The sequence below is a fragment of the Abramis brama genome (assembly GCF_963993115.1).
Source record: "Abramis brama genome assembly, chromosome: 12".
In the NCBI taxonomy this organism is placed as follows: Eukaryota; Metazoa; Chordata; class Actinopteri; order Cypriniformes; family Leuciscidae; genus Abramis; species Abramis brama.
In genome coordinates, this window is record NC_139974.1 from 26,608,107 (window position 1) to 26,623,901 (window position 15,795).

A 15,795-nucleotide genomic window follows, 5' to 3' on the forward strand; every position below is an offset into this window, starting at 1 on the left:
GTACATAAAACTTCTTATTTTTAAAGAGCAAGGGAATATAATGATATATGATGTTTGATTTTATACTTATTAGGCATTTGTATGAAAGGCCAGTGGGAAATGTGCCTGGCCAGTGAGACCTTCCCTGAAGGCCCGTATGCTGTGCTTGCCTTTTTCTTCCCCACCTCCTATTGGATTTCTCATGCAGTATATTTCACATTAATCTCTAAACTCTAAATAAAATCTGTGAGAAATAAAGCATTGCGCCTTGGCAGCTCTGAGATTGTGAAACAGAAATTATTAGCAAATTCCATCAGCACCTTTGGTCATTGCTGTGACAAGGGAATAATAAAAACAAGCTTGTAAATGCTGATCGAAAAAGAGGAGAAAAAAACAGCACTGCGTCAGCATCTGAGAAGAGAGAAATAAATTAGAAAAGAAATGGTTCACCTTAGGAACAGTTATTATTTACTCATGAGTTCTTTCTGTCAGCAGTGGAGCACAAAATGAGAACTTTAAAAAATGTCCTGCCCATGCTGTTTAGTATAATGTGAATGAATACAAAATTACTATAAAAAACATCATAAAAATTGGTCTATACAACTTCTATATTTGAAACTTATATTTTGATTGGTTACCCACACAAAGATATTTTATGACTTCAAAAGAGACCTGGAATAAAATGCGTGAGTCGTATAGACCACTTATGATACTTTAAGGATGCTTTTTCTGGTGCTAAGCTCCAGCTCCATTAATTTTAAATTTATGGAAAAAATTAAAAACGTCTTATTTTGTGCTCAACAAATTCAGTCATGCAAGTGCAGTTCCTATCTCTTTGATTGGGGAAACATCAAATTCTCTAAAGCTGTTCACCAATCTAACCATTACATTTCGTGTTTGAAATCACCAATGAAATCTGACAACTGTCTCATAAATTTTGTTTCAAAAGCATGACAAAAAACGTCAAATATTTTTTTCTGGCTGGAGTAGCCAATGCGCATGCACAATCGTAAGAGCACGTCTCGGAACACTGACTGTTTCTTTAGCAACTGGAGTGTCTAACGGAAGCTTCAGTGACGCAATAATTTTAACAATCAGCTATTGGCTCTTTTATTTAGAAGGCGGGACTATTATGCCATATTGCGTGTTGCACTCTCTCCCATTCATAGTAATCTGAGTGCACCGTCTTTGTATATCTAAAGTCTTTGATATTAGTACCTAAATAGTACATATAAGTACCTTTTGAAAGGGTACCTCATCCCAAGTGACAGCTTTTGCACCTTTTTTTTCCTGAGGGTATGTTTTCAATATTGATAATAAGAAATGTTTCTTAAAGGGATACTCCACTTTCTTTGGAAATAGGCTCATAACTCCCCCAGAGTTAAACTGTTGAGTTTTACCGTTTTCTAATCCATTCAGCCGATCTCCAGGTCTGGCGATACCACTTTTAGCATAGCTTAGCATAGATCATTGAATCGGACAAGACCATTAGCATCTCTCTCAAAAAAATGACCAAAGAGTTTCGATATTTTTCCTATTTAAAACTTGACTCTTCTGTAGTTACATCGTGTACTAAGACTGATGGAAAATGAAAAGTTGCGATTTTCTAGGCTGATATGGCTAGGAACTATACTCCCATTCCTGCGTAATAATCAAGAAACTTTGCTGCCGTACTATGAGTCCAGCAGGCGTAATGATATGACGCAGCGCCTGAAAATAGTCCCCAGCTCGGTAACTTCCAACGTGACCGGGACTAAGTTTGTCTAACCTATTAGACCTATTTTCAGGCGCTGCGTCATATCATTTGATATATCATATCAAAATCGCAACTTTTCATTTTCCGTCGGTCTTAGCACACGATGTAACTACAGAAGAGTCAAGTTTGCTAAAAGTGGTACCGCCAGACCCAGAGTTCGGTTGAATGGATTCGAAAACGGTAAGACTCAACTGTTTAACTCCGGGGGAGTTGTAAAATGAGCCTATTTCCAAAAAAAGTGGAGTATCCCTTTAAGCACCAAATCACCATAGAATGAGTTCTGAAGAATCATGTGACAATATAGAATAGAGTAATGGCTGCTGCCATCACAAGAATAAATTACATTTTAAAATGTTTTGAAACAGACTTAAAAAAAAAAGAAAAATGGTAATAATATTTTACAATATTATTGTTTTTATTATATATTTGATCAGATAAATGCAGCTATTGTGAGCAAGGAGGCTTCTTTCAAAAAAATTATTCCAAACTTTTGGCCAGTTGTGTCCATCGGACACCCGTAGTGCCACTCCTGCCTGTGATTTTGAAATAAACCTGGAGAAATCGATTGGCTGGTTTAGGTGTGGTTTATAGCTGGATCTCAACTCTGCAGGAGAAGGATTGGGCACACTTTTCCTGATCTTGTGTTAAGACATTTGTTTACTGCTCTTAGCTTGATCACAGTCTCCTTCCATTTGTCTTGTTTCTGCTTTATCCTTGCACTTGCTGTCCATGTAGGGGGCTGCAGATTTAATAAAGCAATTCTCTGTCCTCTAGGAGCCATTTACAAGAGTTCACAGCTAAATTTAATAGTTAAACCACAGCTCTACCTGACTAACTCTCCAGACAGATACACTCTGGGCATCTGCAAGCTGAACTAATATATCATAATGAGCGCTCAACTTTACAGCTGGCCTGATATGTTGAATGAATAGCTGGACTGCACGATGCCCTGCTACGGCACGCCACATGTAGGCTGGCAGTGAGTGCTCTTGTGCTGCTGTCGAGAGGATGTCTCCAGGCAACAGGCCTTGTTGAATGATTCAAGAACAGAAAATGAGAGGACACAAGCATCAATACAAAATCATCCATGTTTGTCTTTTGTTGCTAGGTAGCAAAATAGAAAAGGACTGTATATGCCACTGAAAGATGTTTTTAGGCGAATGGGAAGACAGATGTCTAAAAACTTTGCCAATTTGTCAGAGTCTCTATGCTCATGGGAAACCTGTAAATATCAGAGAAATATCATTTGATCATGCTTTCTTCTATCAAAGTGTAAATCTCCCAGTTTTATATAACTTAAACCATGCTTAAGTTCATTCCCTAAGTTTTCAGCATTTTATTTTAAATATAAAAATATATGAAAAGGTGGCAGATTTCATATGGGCCTTGTCACACGGCACAACATCATACATATGAGGTGCTGAACTACGGCAATGGGAATTATCTGATTTAGTATGGATGTTCACTGTGGTTGACGGAGCATTTAATATCTGACCCTGATCCAGGACCAGCTCTTTAAGCTCTCCTGAGAGTTTGAAGCTCTTCAAGGATAACAAGAAATTCCGCTAGATCTGTAACTAGATTTTCTTTGTGAGAGTGTCAAAGAGTGTCATAATAACATTTATGGTTTGAATTTTGTTATAAAATTAACAGAATTTGAATGATTTGACTTTGTTTTATATCAAAACAATAACAAATCAATAAGAAAACTCAAAGCGTATTGCGATTATTGAATGGTAGACATGTTACAAATAATATTTGGTGAAGTTTTGTTCACACATCAAATGAAAAAAGCATAGATAAAAAGATCGGTTCATCAAAATAAAGATTGATTAACAATGAGAAATGGTTTTTGTCAACCTAATTCACAGAGCTGACATTTACCTGTTGTAACTTATCCATGTTGTGTGTCCAGTGTTGTAACATAAGAACCTCCAAACATTTTCTTAATTTTTTTAAAGGTTTTCTGTCAAATGTACATGAAAATGCCCTTAGGATGTAAGAGGTTTAAAGTAACAGCCAACAGAGATCTTATATACAACTTGAATGATTGGGATCGGTATCGGCCAATCATAATGACTAGAAATCTGTTGTCAATATCACCTGAAAAAATCTTGATTGGAGCATCCCGATAAAATATATCCATGCACAAAAGGAAACAGAGTCATCACACCTGTATCCCTGAAGCTGCTCTGTCCAGCAAAGCTCCCAGTGCAGTCTAGTGTCAGTCACAGTCTCTCTCATATCAGCAGAAGACATGGTTTGTTAAGCTCCATCGTCCCTCTGTCTCCTTTGTGCTTTCAGAGATTGTTTGCTTTACAGCCAAGTCTACAGCTTTCCCACCGGACCTTTTTAGATTGTTTCTACGGAAACCATTGGGCCTTCCACAGCTCTAGAATGTACAGGAAGTTAAACGTTTGATTGGAAATTTCAAAGCATAGATGTGCTGCATTAGAGGCTGTTGCTAATTACCATGATGCATCAGTGTACATTGTCTACACTGTGAACATCAATGTCTTGAGTGAGTCTATGTCTTGCTGGTTTGTACCGTAGGTGTGATTTGTCAGTAGGTTGGCTAGTGATTATTTCTGATGGGCTGACATGTTGACCTTTCCAAGACTGCTGTTGAGATATACAGGTCATGTGGTATCTAGGTCTACTGTTACTATGTTTTGAAATGGGTTTTACACATGATGTTATACATGAGATAGATAGATAGATAGATAGATAGATAGATAGATAGATAGATAGATAGATAGATAGATAGATAGATAGATAGATAGATAGATAGATAGATAACATGAATATGCATGCCTATTGATGAACCAATGAAATTGAAGGTCTATGCATATATAATTTAATATATTTAATTTGAAAACATTTCAGAGTAATATTTGTTTTATTTGAAAATGTATACGTAGGTTTCAAAAATGTTGTACTGTTTGAGCAGTAATGAGATAAAAGGTTAGATTTGAATTAAATACATTGATTTCAATAGTTAAAACGTGTAATTCTCATATTATTATTATTATTATTATATAATATGTTCATATTAATTTCATATAATGATATATTCAGCAAAGCAAAAGCATGCACGTCACTTGCAAATTGCTCAAAGTGGGTGCTTAGCCAAAAATAAAAAAAAAATAAAAAAGTATAAAGCAAGCACACTTCGGCTTCAAAAATATAGAAATGTATTCATAGACTCTCACAGAGGTGAATTTTCAAGCACACAGGCTCTTCATGAGCTCATTTTATCTGGTGAAGAGCCTGTGTGCTCGAAACGTCACTTTTGTGAGAGTCTGTCAATACATTTCTATATTTTTGTAGCCGTGGTGTACTGACTATGCTTTTTCAATTTAATGAGACATTGAAATAAAATTTCCCATGAATACAGACTAAATAATATATTTTTCTTACATTTTAATTAATTCAAAATGGGTAAATGTAATAACATGGTGGTGTTCAAAACAGACATTTTTGCATATTCACTTATTATTAATGAGAAATCAAATTATTGATCAAAAGCAATATGGTTTTTGTTGAAAAATATTAAGGACGCCAACCAGTTGATGGCGGTAAAATCACTGCAGCAGTTTTGTCTTCTGATAGCATTGTGAAAAGTGATGCTGCATAAGAAGGTGCATAGAAATGCAGTTGATTTGTTGTTAATTTTATTACGGTTAATTTATAAAATGCCAATGGGTAGTTGGTACCTTCAGAAGCTTCAGTGAATAAGCATTTTACTGCTAACGATGGCATTTTTTATTGTTAACAGTGGCACTTCAAATGATCTGCTCACTGGAAGTGTTGTTAAATTGATGCAGAGAATTATTGGCAGCATCAATTTTAAAGTTTACAACCAAAACATTTAATGTAATTCAAATGCAATTAAAATACTAAATAAAAGGCTGCAAATTAGAAGTACAATCTGGGCTGTATTTTTATATCTATTCTTCAATAGGTGACCGATGATCAATTAATTGTTGATAATGATTGATAATGATAATGGTTGATTAAGCAAGTGTGTAGTTTTGAGGTGTGTGCGGCTCATGCACAAAACACATGCAGCAGACACACAAGGACAAATGAAGTGAGTGCCCTGCAGTTACGTATTCTAAATGTATTAATGTCTTTAAGCCATGCAACGGATAAGCCATGCAACGGATTTGGCAGGCTAGCTGTTTATTTCAAAACATAATTAGTCAAGGGTCCAAAAAACCCTCCAAACAAGTGATTTTACTGAACATAAGAACTACTTGCTTGCGTAAATGCTACAATAAAAGTGCATAGAATAAACAAGAAAGAAAAGTTGACTTAACTTAAAATTATAAGGCAACTTGCTGCAACGATTTTTTTGAGTTGACTCAACTAATAGAGTTTACTCAACTGGAGATGTTAAGTCAACTCAACTACAGAGATGTTTTAGTTGAGTCAACTCAAAAAATCTGTGCAGCAAGTTGCCTTATAATTTTAAGTTAAGTCAACTTTTCTTTTTTTACAGTGAAGATACTGGTGGATGACTGATCTTCCAGCGCTGTATCAGCTGTGCGCTCTTATTCTACGGCGCCTGGTAAATCAAGACCTGTCAATCTGAGCAATCAAACCAATCCAAGCTCCAGCTGTAAAACAGTGTCCAATTGGTCTCTATACATTGTCCTTACCCACTATACCAGGCCACCATACCCGAGATCCAGTTTTCATTGGTTGGACTTTAAAATGGTGTTGGAAAACACTGCGTCATGATCTCGACACGATCGGATCCCGAAGGTCTTATAGCTTATAGGCTACATAGATTTATGTTGTGTTTGGGATCGCTCGAGACCAACTGCTCTAAATATATGTGATCTACTATGGTATACTAATGTTACAAACAAAAATGTTTGTACTGTAAACGTTTCTCTTAGTGAGCTTTGGCTAGGGGTGGCTGAAAACTCTTGGAGAGGTTCTTGAAACTCCAGAGACACCAGCAGAAGCAAATTACCTGCTCAACAGTGGCTTTTTGATAGTTTCCCTTTTTAAACTATTAATTTGTTTGACAGAAACTTTCCTTAAACCTTTATCTGACCGAGTTCTTTTGTGCTCTAAATCATGATTTTCATCTTCAGAAAGCTCTTTCTTGCTCCCCATATTGCATTAGATCTGTGATTTGCTTAATGATGTGGAACAACCTCTTTAAGTAGGTTTCCCATTTACCTAAGAAGACCTGGCAAACTATTTAACAAACCTGTCTGAGATTGATACCAGTTATCTAAAAAGATATGAGAAATAAAACAAACACTTTCTTTAAAATATCTGAATGTTTATTGTACTGAAATCCTACTGATATGTCACTTGCATAGTAATTTGGAACACGATGTAACTGAAACAAATATGCTTGTATTCTGCGGTCGAGACCTTTTCAACGATATATGCCAAGTCTGTCTGTTATGTACTATGATTTTACAGATCACATTTTCATGTAAAGCAGTTTTTTATACTCTATTAAAATAGAGCACTTCTAATAAGTCAGTAAATTTAAAGCACTTAAAATTTACAGAAAAAAAGTGGTGGTCACATTCTCTATATTCACTGTATAGCTAAGCTTTAAAACAACATCTATTTTGTGTTGATTGATTTGATTTATGATGAGTTGATATCACATTTTAATATGCTCCCGTTCATAGAGATTTTTAGATTGGTGCGGAGGCTTTTTAGGTCGGGTAGAATCTGCGATCTCTGACCCATCTCTTGTTCGCTGGCTTCCATGGCTGCAATATGCTGTGTTTTCCGCCACCTGGCAACCTGTGGTGGTGAAATATTATTGGGTGAACTGGCAATGTGCGGTATTGCACATTGTTTTTCAGAGAAACGAACTCAGCATGTGAACTCAGCATGTTTCCTAAATATCTGCAAATTATGGTATTTTTATGCTTTAGTACAGTCAAAAACTTACATACAGCACCTTTACAATGATCAAATATGGGAATTTATGTAAATTGACATCCCTAATAGGTAGATCTTGCCTGTTATCAAGGCCGAGGTAAGGGATCTTGGGCTTGAAAAGGGTGGTGAGTGACCACTGGTTTAAACAGACTGCACAGCAGGAGCATGTGTAATGACGTTACTCATTTCACAAGCTGTCTGCTCTGACCATCTCTCCCTGTGCTGAGTTATCATAATTATCATGTTGTGGCTCCTCTGACAGAAGATGTGATTGAATGTTTGCTGTGTGCTGTGGACAGGCTTGTTCTGTGTGTGTGTATGTTTGATTGCTTATTTAAGTGTTGCTCGGACTGAGAGAGCTGCTGTTCCGTCAGAGCAAACTCTGCCAGTAGCGCTTGAGAAACATATTTGACCCAGTGACTGATAACACTGTAACTTGCTTCACCAGCTGCTGATCTGGAGTATGAATGTTGAGCGATTGATTGTTGATGTGTTTGTTCAGGTTAGCTCAGGGGTCTCAGCAGCGGGACGAGGCTGCAGGATCGAGTGCTGACGACGAGCAGCCTGGACCTTCACGCAGGAAACGGCAGCCCAGCATGTCTGAATCCATGCCACTCTACACACTCTGCAAAGAAGATCTGGACAGCATGGACAAAGAGGTCAAACACGCATACACACGTTTTCTTAGCTATCTAAAAAACTTCAATTGTTTTTATAAATAGCTAGTTATAACTACTATACCATAACCCACACTCTAACCCTAAAGCCCAAAGTATACTTTGTTCAAAGTATACTCTATTTTATGTGCGAGCACACGTGGTTGACGGCTGCGCATTACGATAACTTGCACTGTTGACAGAATGTTTTGTCTAAGGGTGCTCCGATTGATCAGCCACCGATCGTTATTGACCGATAATAATTTATATAGTTACCCTAACAGAAAACTTTCTGCATTTTTACAATTTTAAATCTCTCCAAATGGAGGTTTTGTTAGATTTAGCTCACTTCTGGGTACAGATTTGTCCCCAAAATATGGTAAAGTTGGAACACACAATTTTTACGTATGTTTTTACTTTACAAACACAATACAAAGAAATAAATTGCACACATGCAAGTACAGATGTTACTAGGAGCCACGGCCAAAAATAGAATAATTTTCACACATGAATTTGGCAAATCCAGACCTGAAGTCCAGACTTAAATTCATTGAAAGTCTTTGGGATGTACTGGAGTTGACTTTACTGAGTGCTTGACTCTTGCATTGCCAATACAAGATCTTGACCAAAAATTGATGCACCTCTTAAAGGAAATAAATGTTGTAATGTTATTTCCATCAAGAGGTGCAGCAGAGGTGCCAATTCATGTGTGAAAATGAATCTTCATGCTCCCTCCCAACCATTCTTTCACAATTTGAGCCTAATGAATCTTGGCACTGTCATTCTGGAATATGGCCATGATGTGTCTTCCTACATGGTTGTTTAAGAAATGAAAAGCTACACACTCATCAATCAAGTACTAGGTACATGTACAATCTACAATCAAACTGTTGCCAAACATAACATTCTAGAAACATAATGATCCAATCATAGCATCTGCCTATTTGCCTCTTAACCATTTGCCTAAATCCAAACAGCGGCTTTTTGTTTTTGGCCGGGCAGTATATATATAGACACAAAGACATTTCAACTTTTTTTCAATTTTGGTTTTCCTGTTAATGTTTATTCTTTTGTTTCAATGCTGTTCTGTTGTCCTGCTTGATGTTTGTGTTGATAGTTCATATACTGAATTGTTTACTGTGGCGTTACATGTTTAAATCATGACAGCCACAGTTAAATTCCTCCCCCCACACAAAGCTTTTAAGATTCATAAAAGCTAATTAAAAATCCTGAACAAATATCCCAAAGACATTCCCTGATGGTGAGCCAATGTTAATCACCCTCTGAGATCAGAAGCTGCTGAATATTAATACCAAGACTGTTTGAAGAGGACATGTAAGAAGCAAATTACTGTGATCATAGCAAAGCGCAAATTGAATTGCTAAGAATTTTAAAAAGGAAAATTAAAATGAAGTTCCTGCCAAATAAAAATGCATTTGCTAAATAGAAAGTTCAATAGATGTTAAGAATGTAATACTAAAGCTTACTCCTTAAAGCTAATGTAAAGCTCATGCAAGCGAATGTTTGCTTTTTTAATTTAGTGAGTGAAATTGAAGACATTATTCCATGATAAACACATATTTATTGGTGTACCTTTCCCTGGAACAACAATTTCATGAGCATACACGGATATAAAGGACTATAGGATAACTGGGCACTATCTTCCTGCCAGCATACTGGATCAGTATTATTGCTGTGTTATATGAATCTTTGCCCTTATATTGCTTTGCTTATGTATTATGAGCACATCTCCACCCAGCCTTCCTCTTCTGACCCTGCTTTTCATTTAAGGTCATCTTCCTGCAGGCTGGCTCTGCTTTATTAATGATTTAATTTAATGATTTCTTTAAAAATTGGTCATGGGTGTGTGATTTAAAAAAAGAAAAAAGAAAACTGTGTGCATGAAATTATTAGCCCTGCATGTATTATTTCTTTTATCCCAATTCTGTTGCCATAAGCTACACTTTCATAGCTCAAAGTGCTGCGTCAGGCTTTAAATGGAATGAGTTGTTTTTTTCCCTTCAGCTTTTTCCTCTTACATTTTGTCTTGTCTTCCACTTTTTTTTTCTCTGAAGTGTGAAAGAGGAAGATGTGCCTCATGGCTCCCTCTTAAAATCACTGACCTAGAAACATCGCTTCAGAGCTTCTTTGACTTCTTTCTCATTTGTCAGGCCTGTCTCAGTTCTCCGCTTAGCAGTTATAACATCTCAGCAGTCCATGTCAAAAATCCTGTCATTGCTGACACTGTTCATAACAGCGGTGTTGCGCTTCACAGGGTCAGATAGCTTCATTTTTTTTTCTGTTCACCTTCATGCTCACACACACAGCTGAAGCAAAGCCACGTCTTACCATTTAACTCAGCAGTGACTTCTACGCAGGTGAAGGGATTTGATGATTGATAGGGACATTTAGAAATGTCCCATTGCTCAGTTGTTCTTGACAACTTCTTTGAATTGAATTGATTGAAGAATGTTCTATTTCTAGTCATAAAATCCTGAAAGAAATGTAGCTCAGTTTCCACAAGAATATGAAGCAGCACAACTGTTTTTAAAATGTATAATAATAAGAAATGTGTTTTGAGCAGCAAATCAGCAGATTAGAATGATTTCTAAAGGATCATGTGACACTGAAGACTAGAGTAATGATGCTGAAAATTCAGCTTTAAATTTGAATTGAAATTGATTTCATTTAAAAATATTCAAATAGAAGACAGTTCAATTTTAACAATATTTAACAATATTACTCTGTGTATTTTAGATCAAATAAATGCTGCCTTGGTGAGCATAAGAGACTTCTTTCAAAAACATGAAAAATATCTTACTAACCCCACTCTTTTTGAACAGTAGTGTATGATTATTATTTTAAGTTATTTATTTTACAATGACTAATGACAACTGATGACATACTACATGTGTTTTCTCGGAGTCAAACCAATGACCTGAACGTTGTCATGCTTTGCCAATTAAGCTTTAGGGATGCCTGTATGGGACATGTAAACTTCCCTTTAAACAAGTAATATAATACCTTGGTAGGGTAAAGTTTGGCAAACTACTCTTGCTGGTTCAGCTTATATTTTCTCCACACTGCTGCTTGTCACTTCTGAGAGTCATGCCAGGGTCAACGGATAAAGTATAAACACCTCTCAACGCCTCTGAAGGGCACATGCAGTCTGCAGTGCTTCATGTCAGAACAAATATGTCAGACATAAACAAAGTTTAACCTAAGAGCTTGACAGCATCACAAGATAAAGTTCATTTATTCTATAAAAGGAAATGAAAAGCTTTAATTTCACAATTGAAAACATGACACGTTGACAGGTTCACGTTGAGCATACATATTAGCTTGTGCCATTGATATGACTCTTATGTTGTCAAATTTTAGATTTAGCCTATCTGAAAAATAATACGTTAATATGCTACCGTTCAAAAGTTTGGGGTCAGTACGATTTTTTTTTTTTTTTTTTTACAGAATTAAATTCTTTCAAAAATTAAAAGTGATCAGAAGTGACAGCAAATTTGGTTTCATTTATATTCTGTTATAATTTCTATTTCAAATAGATGATTTTCTTTTGAAATGTATTCCTCAACATTGATAATAATAAGAAATGTTTCTTGAGCAGCAAATCAGCATATTAGAATCATTTCTAAAGGATCATGTGACACTGGAGTAATGGCTGTAAAACGTAAATTACGTTTTACAATATAATCATTTAGCAAACAGTAATTTTAAATTGTAATAATATTTCACAATATTACTGTTTTTATTATATTTTGATCAAATAAATGCAGCCTTGGTGAGGATATGGGACTTTTTTCAAAAACATTTAAAAAATCTTACCAACCCCAAACTTATGAACAGTAGTGTGGATTATATGTTACTAAAATGCACAGTGGCTTTGTATGGAAATAATGCATGTTGAACTTTTAAAAGGTCATGTTTCATGATGATGTGGGATTTATCTATTTACCAGAAGTATCAATGGTGACAGATGTGGCAGCTAATATTTAGATGACTGGGAACCTCAAGCTTTAACAACCTCCAGCTTTATAGCAACCTTCTATTTTAGGACTTTAAGGCCGTAAATATCCCAAAATGGAAATCCTATAAAATGTCATTCACATTGTGCACTTTCAGAGGGAGACTGCAGTCAGACTATTGTAAAAACCTGTTTTGGATCCATTCCTAAGCTCATTTTCTCTCCCTTTGTCACTTATGGGTACAATTTGCCAATGCTCAATTTGTGCCCCATTGTTCTATCAGCATAACAGGGGTTTTGTTGAATAGCCCCCCTTACTCACTAAATATAACATCCCAACTGAGGTGCAGGAAACCACAGCATTATTATTCTGGGACTTTGCGAATTGGGATATCTAGGGGGTTTGTCCTTTGTTCATTAAACCTGCTGAATGGAAATAGAATCGTTTCTAAATTTAGCACGTGGAGAGAGCTCTAGCAGGCTTATAATGTATGACAAAGCTGAGTTTGATTGAACGAAAATTGCTATTTGAAGTGTCACATTTTAAAGGGATCCATTCATATGTACTTTTTTTTTTGCATGGTTGCTCGGAGGAAGTAGGAATTAACTTGTTGAATGGCTGGGGTTCTGGCGTGGACACTGGTAGCACTTATGTTCTCCTTTCATACATTGCAGAACAGCTTTTCGTCACACAAATTAAATAATTACAGGCTCTGGGAGGACCTTGTGAATGAAGTGATGAGCATGTTGACCTGAATGAAAGCAAATGTTAATTGATCACTCTGAGAATGTTTGAATGGTTTGTTAATTGCGGCTAGGGCTGGGTATTGACAAACTAATGCCATAAACTATACAGGGAACCCTGTCAGTTGGTACATTACTTTAATATTAATGTGATTGGTATACACACATTTAAATTGCACATAAAGCTTTATTTTTTTAAATAATAATAATAACTTTGGTAACACTTTATTTTGATGGTACCTTTTGAACATTCTGTTAACAATAAGTACACACGTCAGCTAACTCTAAATAGAGTATTAGTAGACTGTCTGCTTAATATCTGCTAACTCTTTATTGTGATGGTCCTCCAACAGACATTCTACTAACTATGCGTAACTTTGCAACTACATATCAACTTATTCTAACCCTACCAGTCTACTAATACTCTACTAACATTCTAATGAGACTTAGTAGACATGTAGGTGCAACGTTATTTGTAGTCAGCAGAATGTTAAAGGAACCATCAAAATAAAGTGAAACCATAACTTTTGATTGATATAATTGCTTATACTCCAATTAGTTTTTTTTAAAATAAACATTTAAACAGTGGCTGTTTTTGCCATATTTATTAAAATGTGCATTAAATATTGAAAAACAGATTAAGTAAAAACATAATGAATATGTAATATAGTGCATATACTGTATTCAGCTATGCATTATGTGACATTTACAAGCAGTTTTATTGACATCTTTCTGTGGTTAAAATACTGCAAATGATGCATTTTAGTAAGTTGTACTGTATCTTTCAACATACCTTCTGATGTTCATTCGTGTTTATTTCATACTATAAGCAGTAAAGGAGGAAGAGTTCACGTGCCACTTGAACTGAAGTACGAGAGTGATCTGTCATGCCAGATTAAAGAGTGTCAAAATGACATTTAATGTTTGAATTTTGTAATAAAATTGACAGAATTTGAAAGCAAAGACTTTAATATAAAAAGTAACAAATCCCAAAGCTTATTGTGATTTATTGGATGGGAGGCGTGCTATAAATAATGTTTAGTGAAGTTTGGTTCACTCGACTGAAAACAGCAGACTAGAAGATTCTTAGGATTTAAAATCTTGTAAACGTGGTTTACTTGCCTTGTTGGGTTATTGGTTTGCATGTAAACCCAGACCCAGGTTATTTCAAGATGATGTTTGTGAGTTGTCAGCGTACTGGTGTGCATGTAAACATGCTCATTGTCAACCCATAGTGATGTATGTTTTTACGTGGTCTCGGTCTTGTCACGGCCTTGACGGTCTTTGGTCTTGGTCTTGTCTTGGTCTCGGACCTCTCGGTCTTGTCTAGGTCTCGCTGTCTCAGACCGACATAGTGGTCGGGGGATTTAGCAATAATACAATACTACAATATCCACGACGACACAACGTTCGATAATGCGACATTATTATCCGCAACGGAAAAAGTAGCGCGCGTCCGAGTGCTGACAGTGCGGCGTGTGCTCGAGCCACACGAGAAAACACTGTATCCGCGGCCACTGATCGCAGCGGCAACGAGCAGTTTGATCACTTGGTTTAAAAAACACATATCAGTGACATGATGGGTTTTAACTTCATTCAGGAGATTTTGGGTAACTGCACAACTGACAGATGACTTTGAGCGCACCACCAACGGTGTGTATGTGTGTGTGTGTGTGTGTGTGTAACCACAACGACAAAACGACCAAATTTCGGATCCTGCACTTAAGCCTATAATTTCGTTTTTAAACATTTTATTATGTATTTAAAAGTTGCAGAATGGATTCATTTGGAGACTCTGAAATCGGCAGAGATAGGCAGGCATTTGCTTAGATGAATTTGTGTCTTTGAAATCTCTCTGTGTGTGTGTGCGTGTGTGTGTGTTGTTTGATTACAGTATATTTAAGATGGTGTTAGACTAAATAAATGGTCTTTTAAATATCATCTGCATATCTCCGTTGTGTTGACTAAACATTAGGCCTAATCCAAGTTTATAATTGTGTATCTTTAATTTGATGTTACAATTTCATCTACACATTAAGTATAATTTCAATTGGTTACATATTTCTCATTCTTTAGACAGTTGTTGGAGGAGCAAGATGGTGTTGGAGGTGTTTGATGTTTTGTCAGATGAACCAGTCAGTACCAGTCATGTCAGTCCTCAACAGTACACAAAAGTTAAGGGAGTCTCAGTCCTCTAATAGTGCAGTAACAGCCGTCATGCAATTGCTACACATAGTTGATCTCACCCAGTCTGCAAAAACATTTACAGTGAGCTCACAGTCACACACATGACATGGTCTGTCTCTGTATTGTTCTGCCTGTGTAGTTGAAGTAATACCGTCTAATATGCATTGAATGTAAACTGCGGCTGAACCCTATGCTGCTGTTCTTGAATTCATACAAGTTATTGCTTAGCTTCAAGACTAGTCTGTTTTTTTTTCCCTCCGGTCTCGACTTGGTCTCGGTCTTGGTCTCGTCTTGGTCTTGACTTGGTCTGTCTTGGTCTTGGTCTTGTCTTGGTCTCGATACCCTCTGGTCTTGGTAGTGTCTTGGTCTCGGTTTAGGCGGTCTTGACTACAAGTCTATCAACCCAGCCCTAATTGGGCGTCCTCCTCAGTCTGTTTTCACTCTCTTTCATAGTCTTGACTTGAAACAGCGGTGACTTCCACTCAAGCGGAGAGTCCTGCAAGGTTAATTATGTTAATTGTTACCTCCATATCAGATGTAGGAGGTCAACAGTGATTTCACTTGTTGGGAAG

General features: G+C 36.5%; 1 protein-coding gene across 1 annotated transcript in view; it reads left to right on the top strand.

Moving 5' to 3' along the window:
• Nucleotides 1-15,795, top strand: part of ctdp1 (CTD (carboxy-terminal domain, RNA polymerase II, polypeptide A) phosphatase, subunit 1) — a 100,616-nt gene that overhangs the window by 22,649 nt on the left and 62,172 nt on the right. Inside the window, exon 11 of the mRNA XM_084130062.1 lies at nt 8,163-8,319. Within this exon, the coding sequence (XP_083986188.1) occupies nt 8,163-8,319 (157 nt within the window). The remainder of the gene's footprint in view (nt 1-8,162; nt 8,320-15,795) is intronic.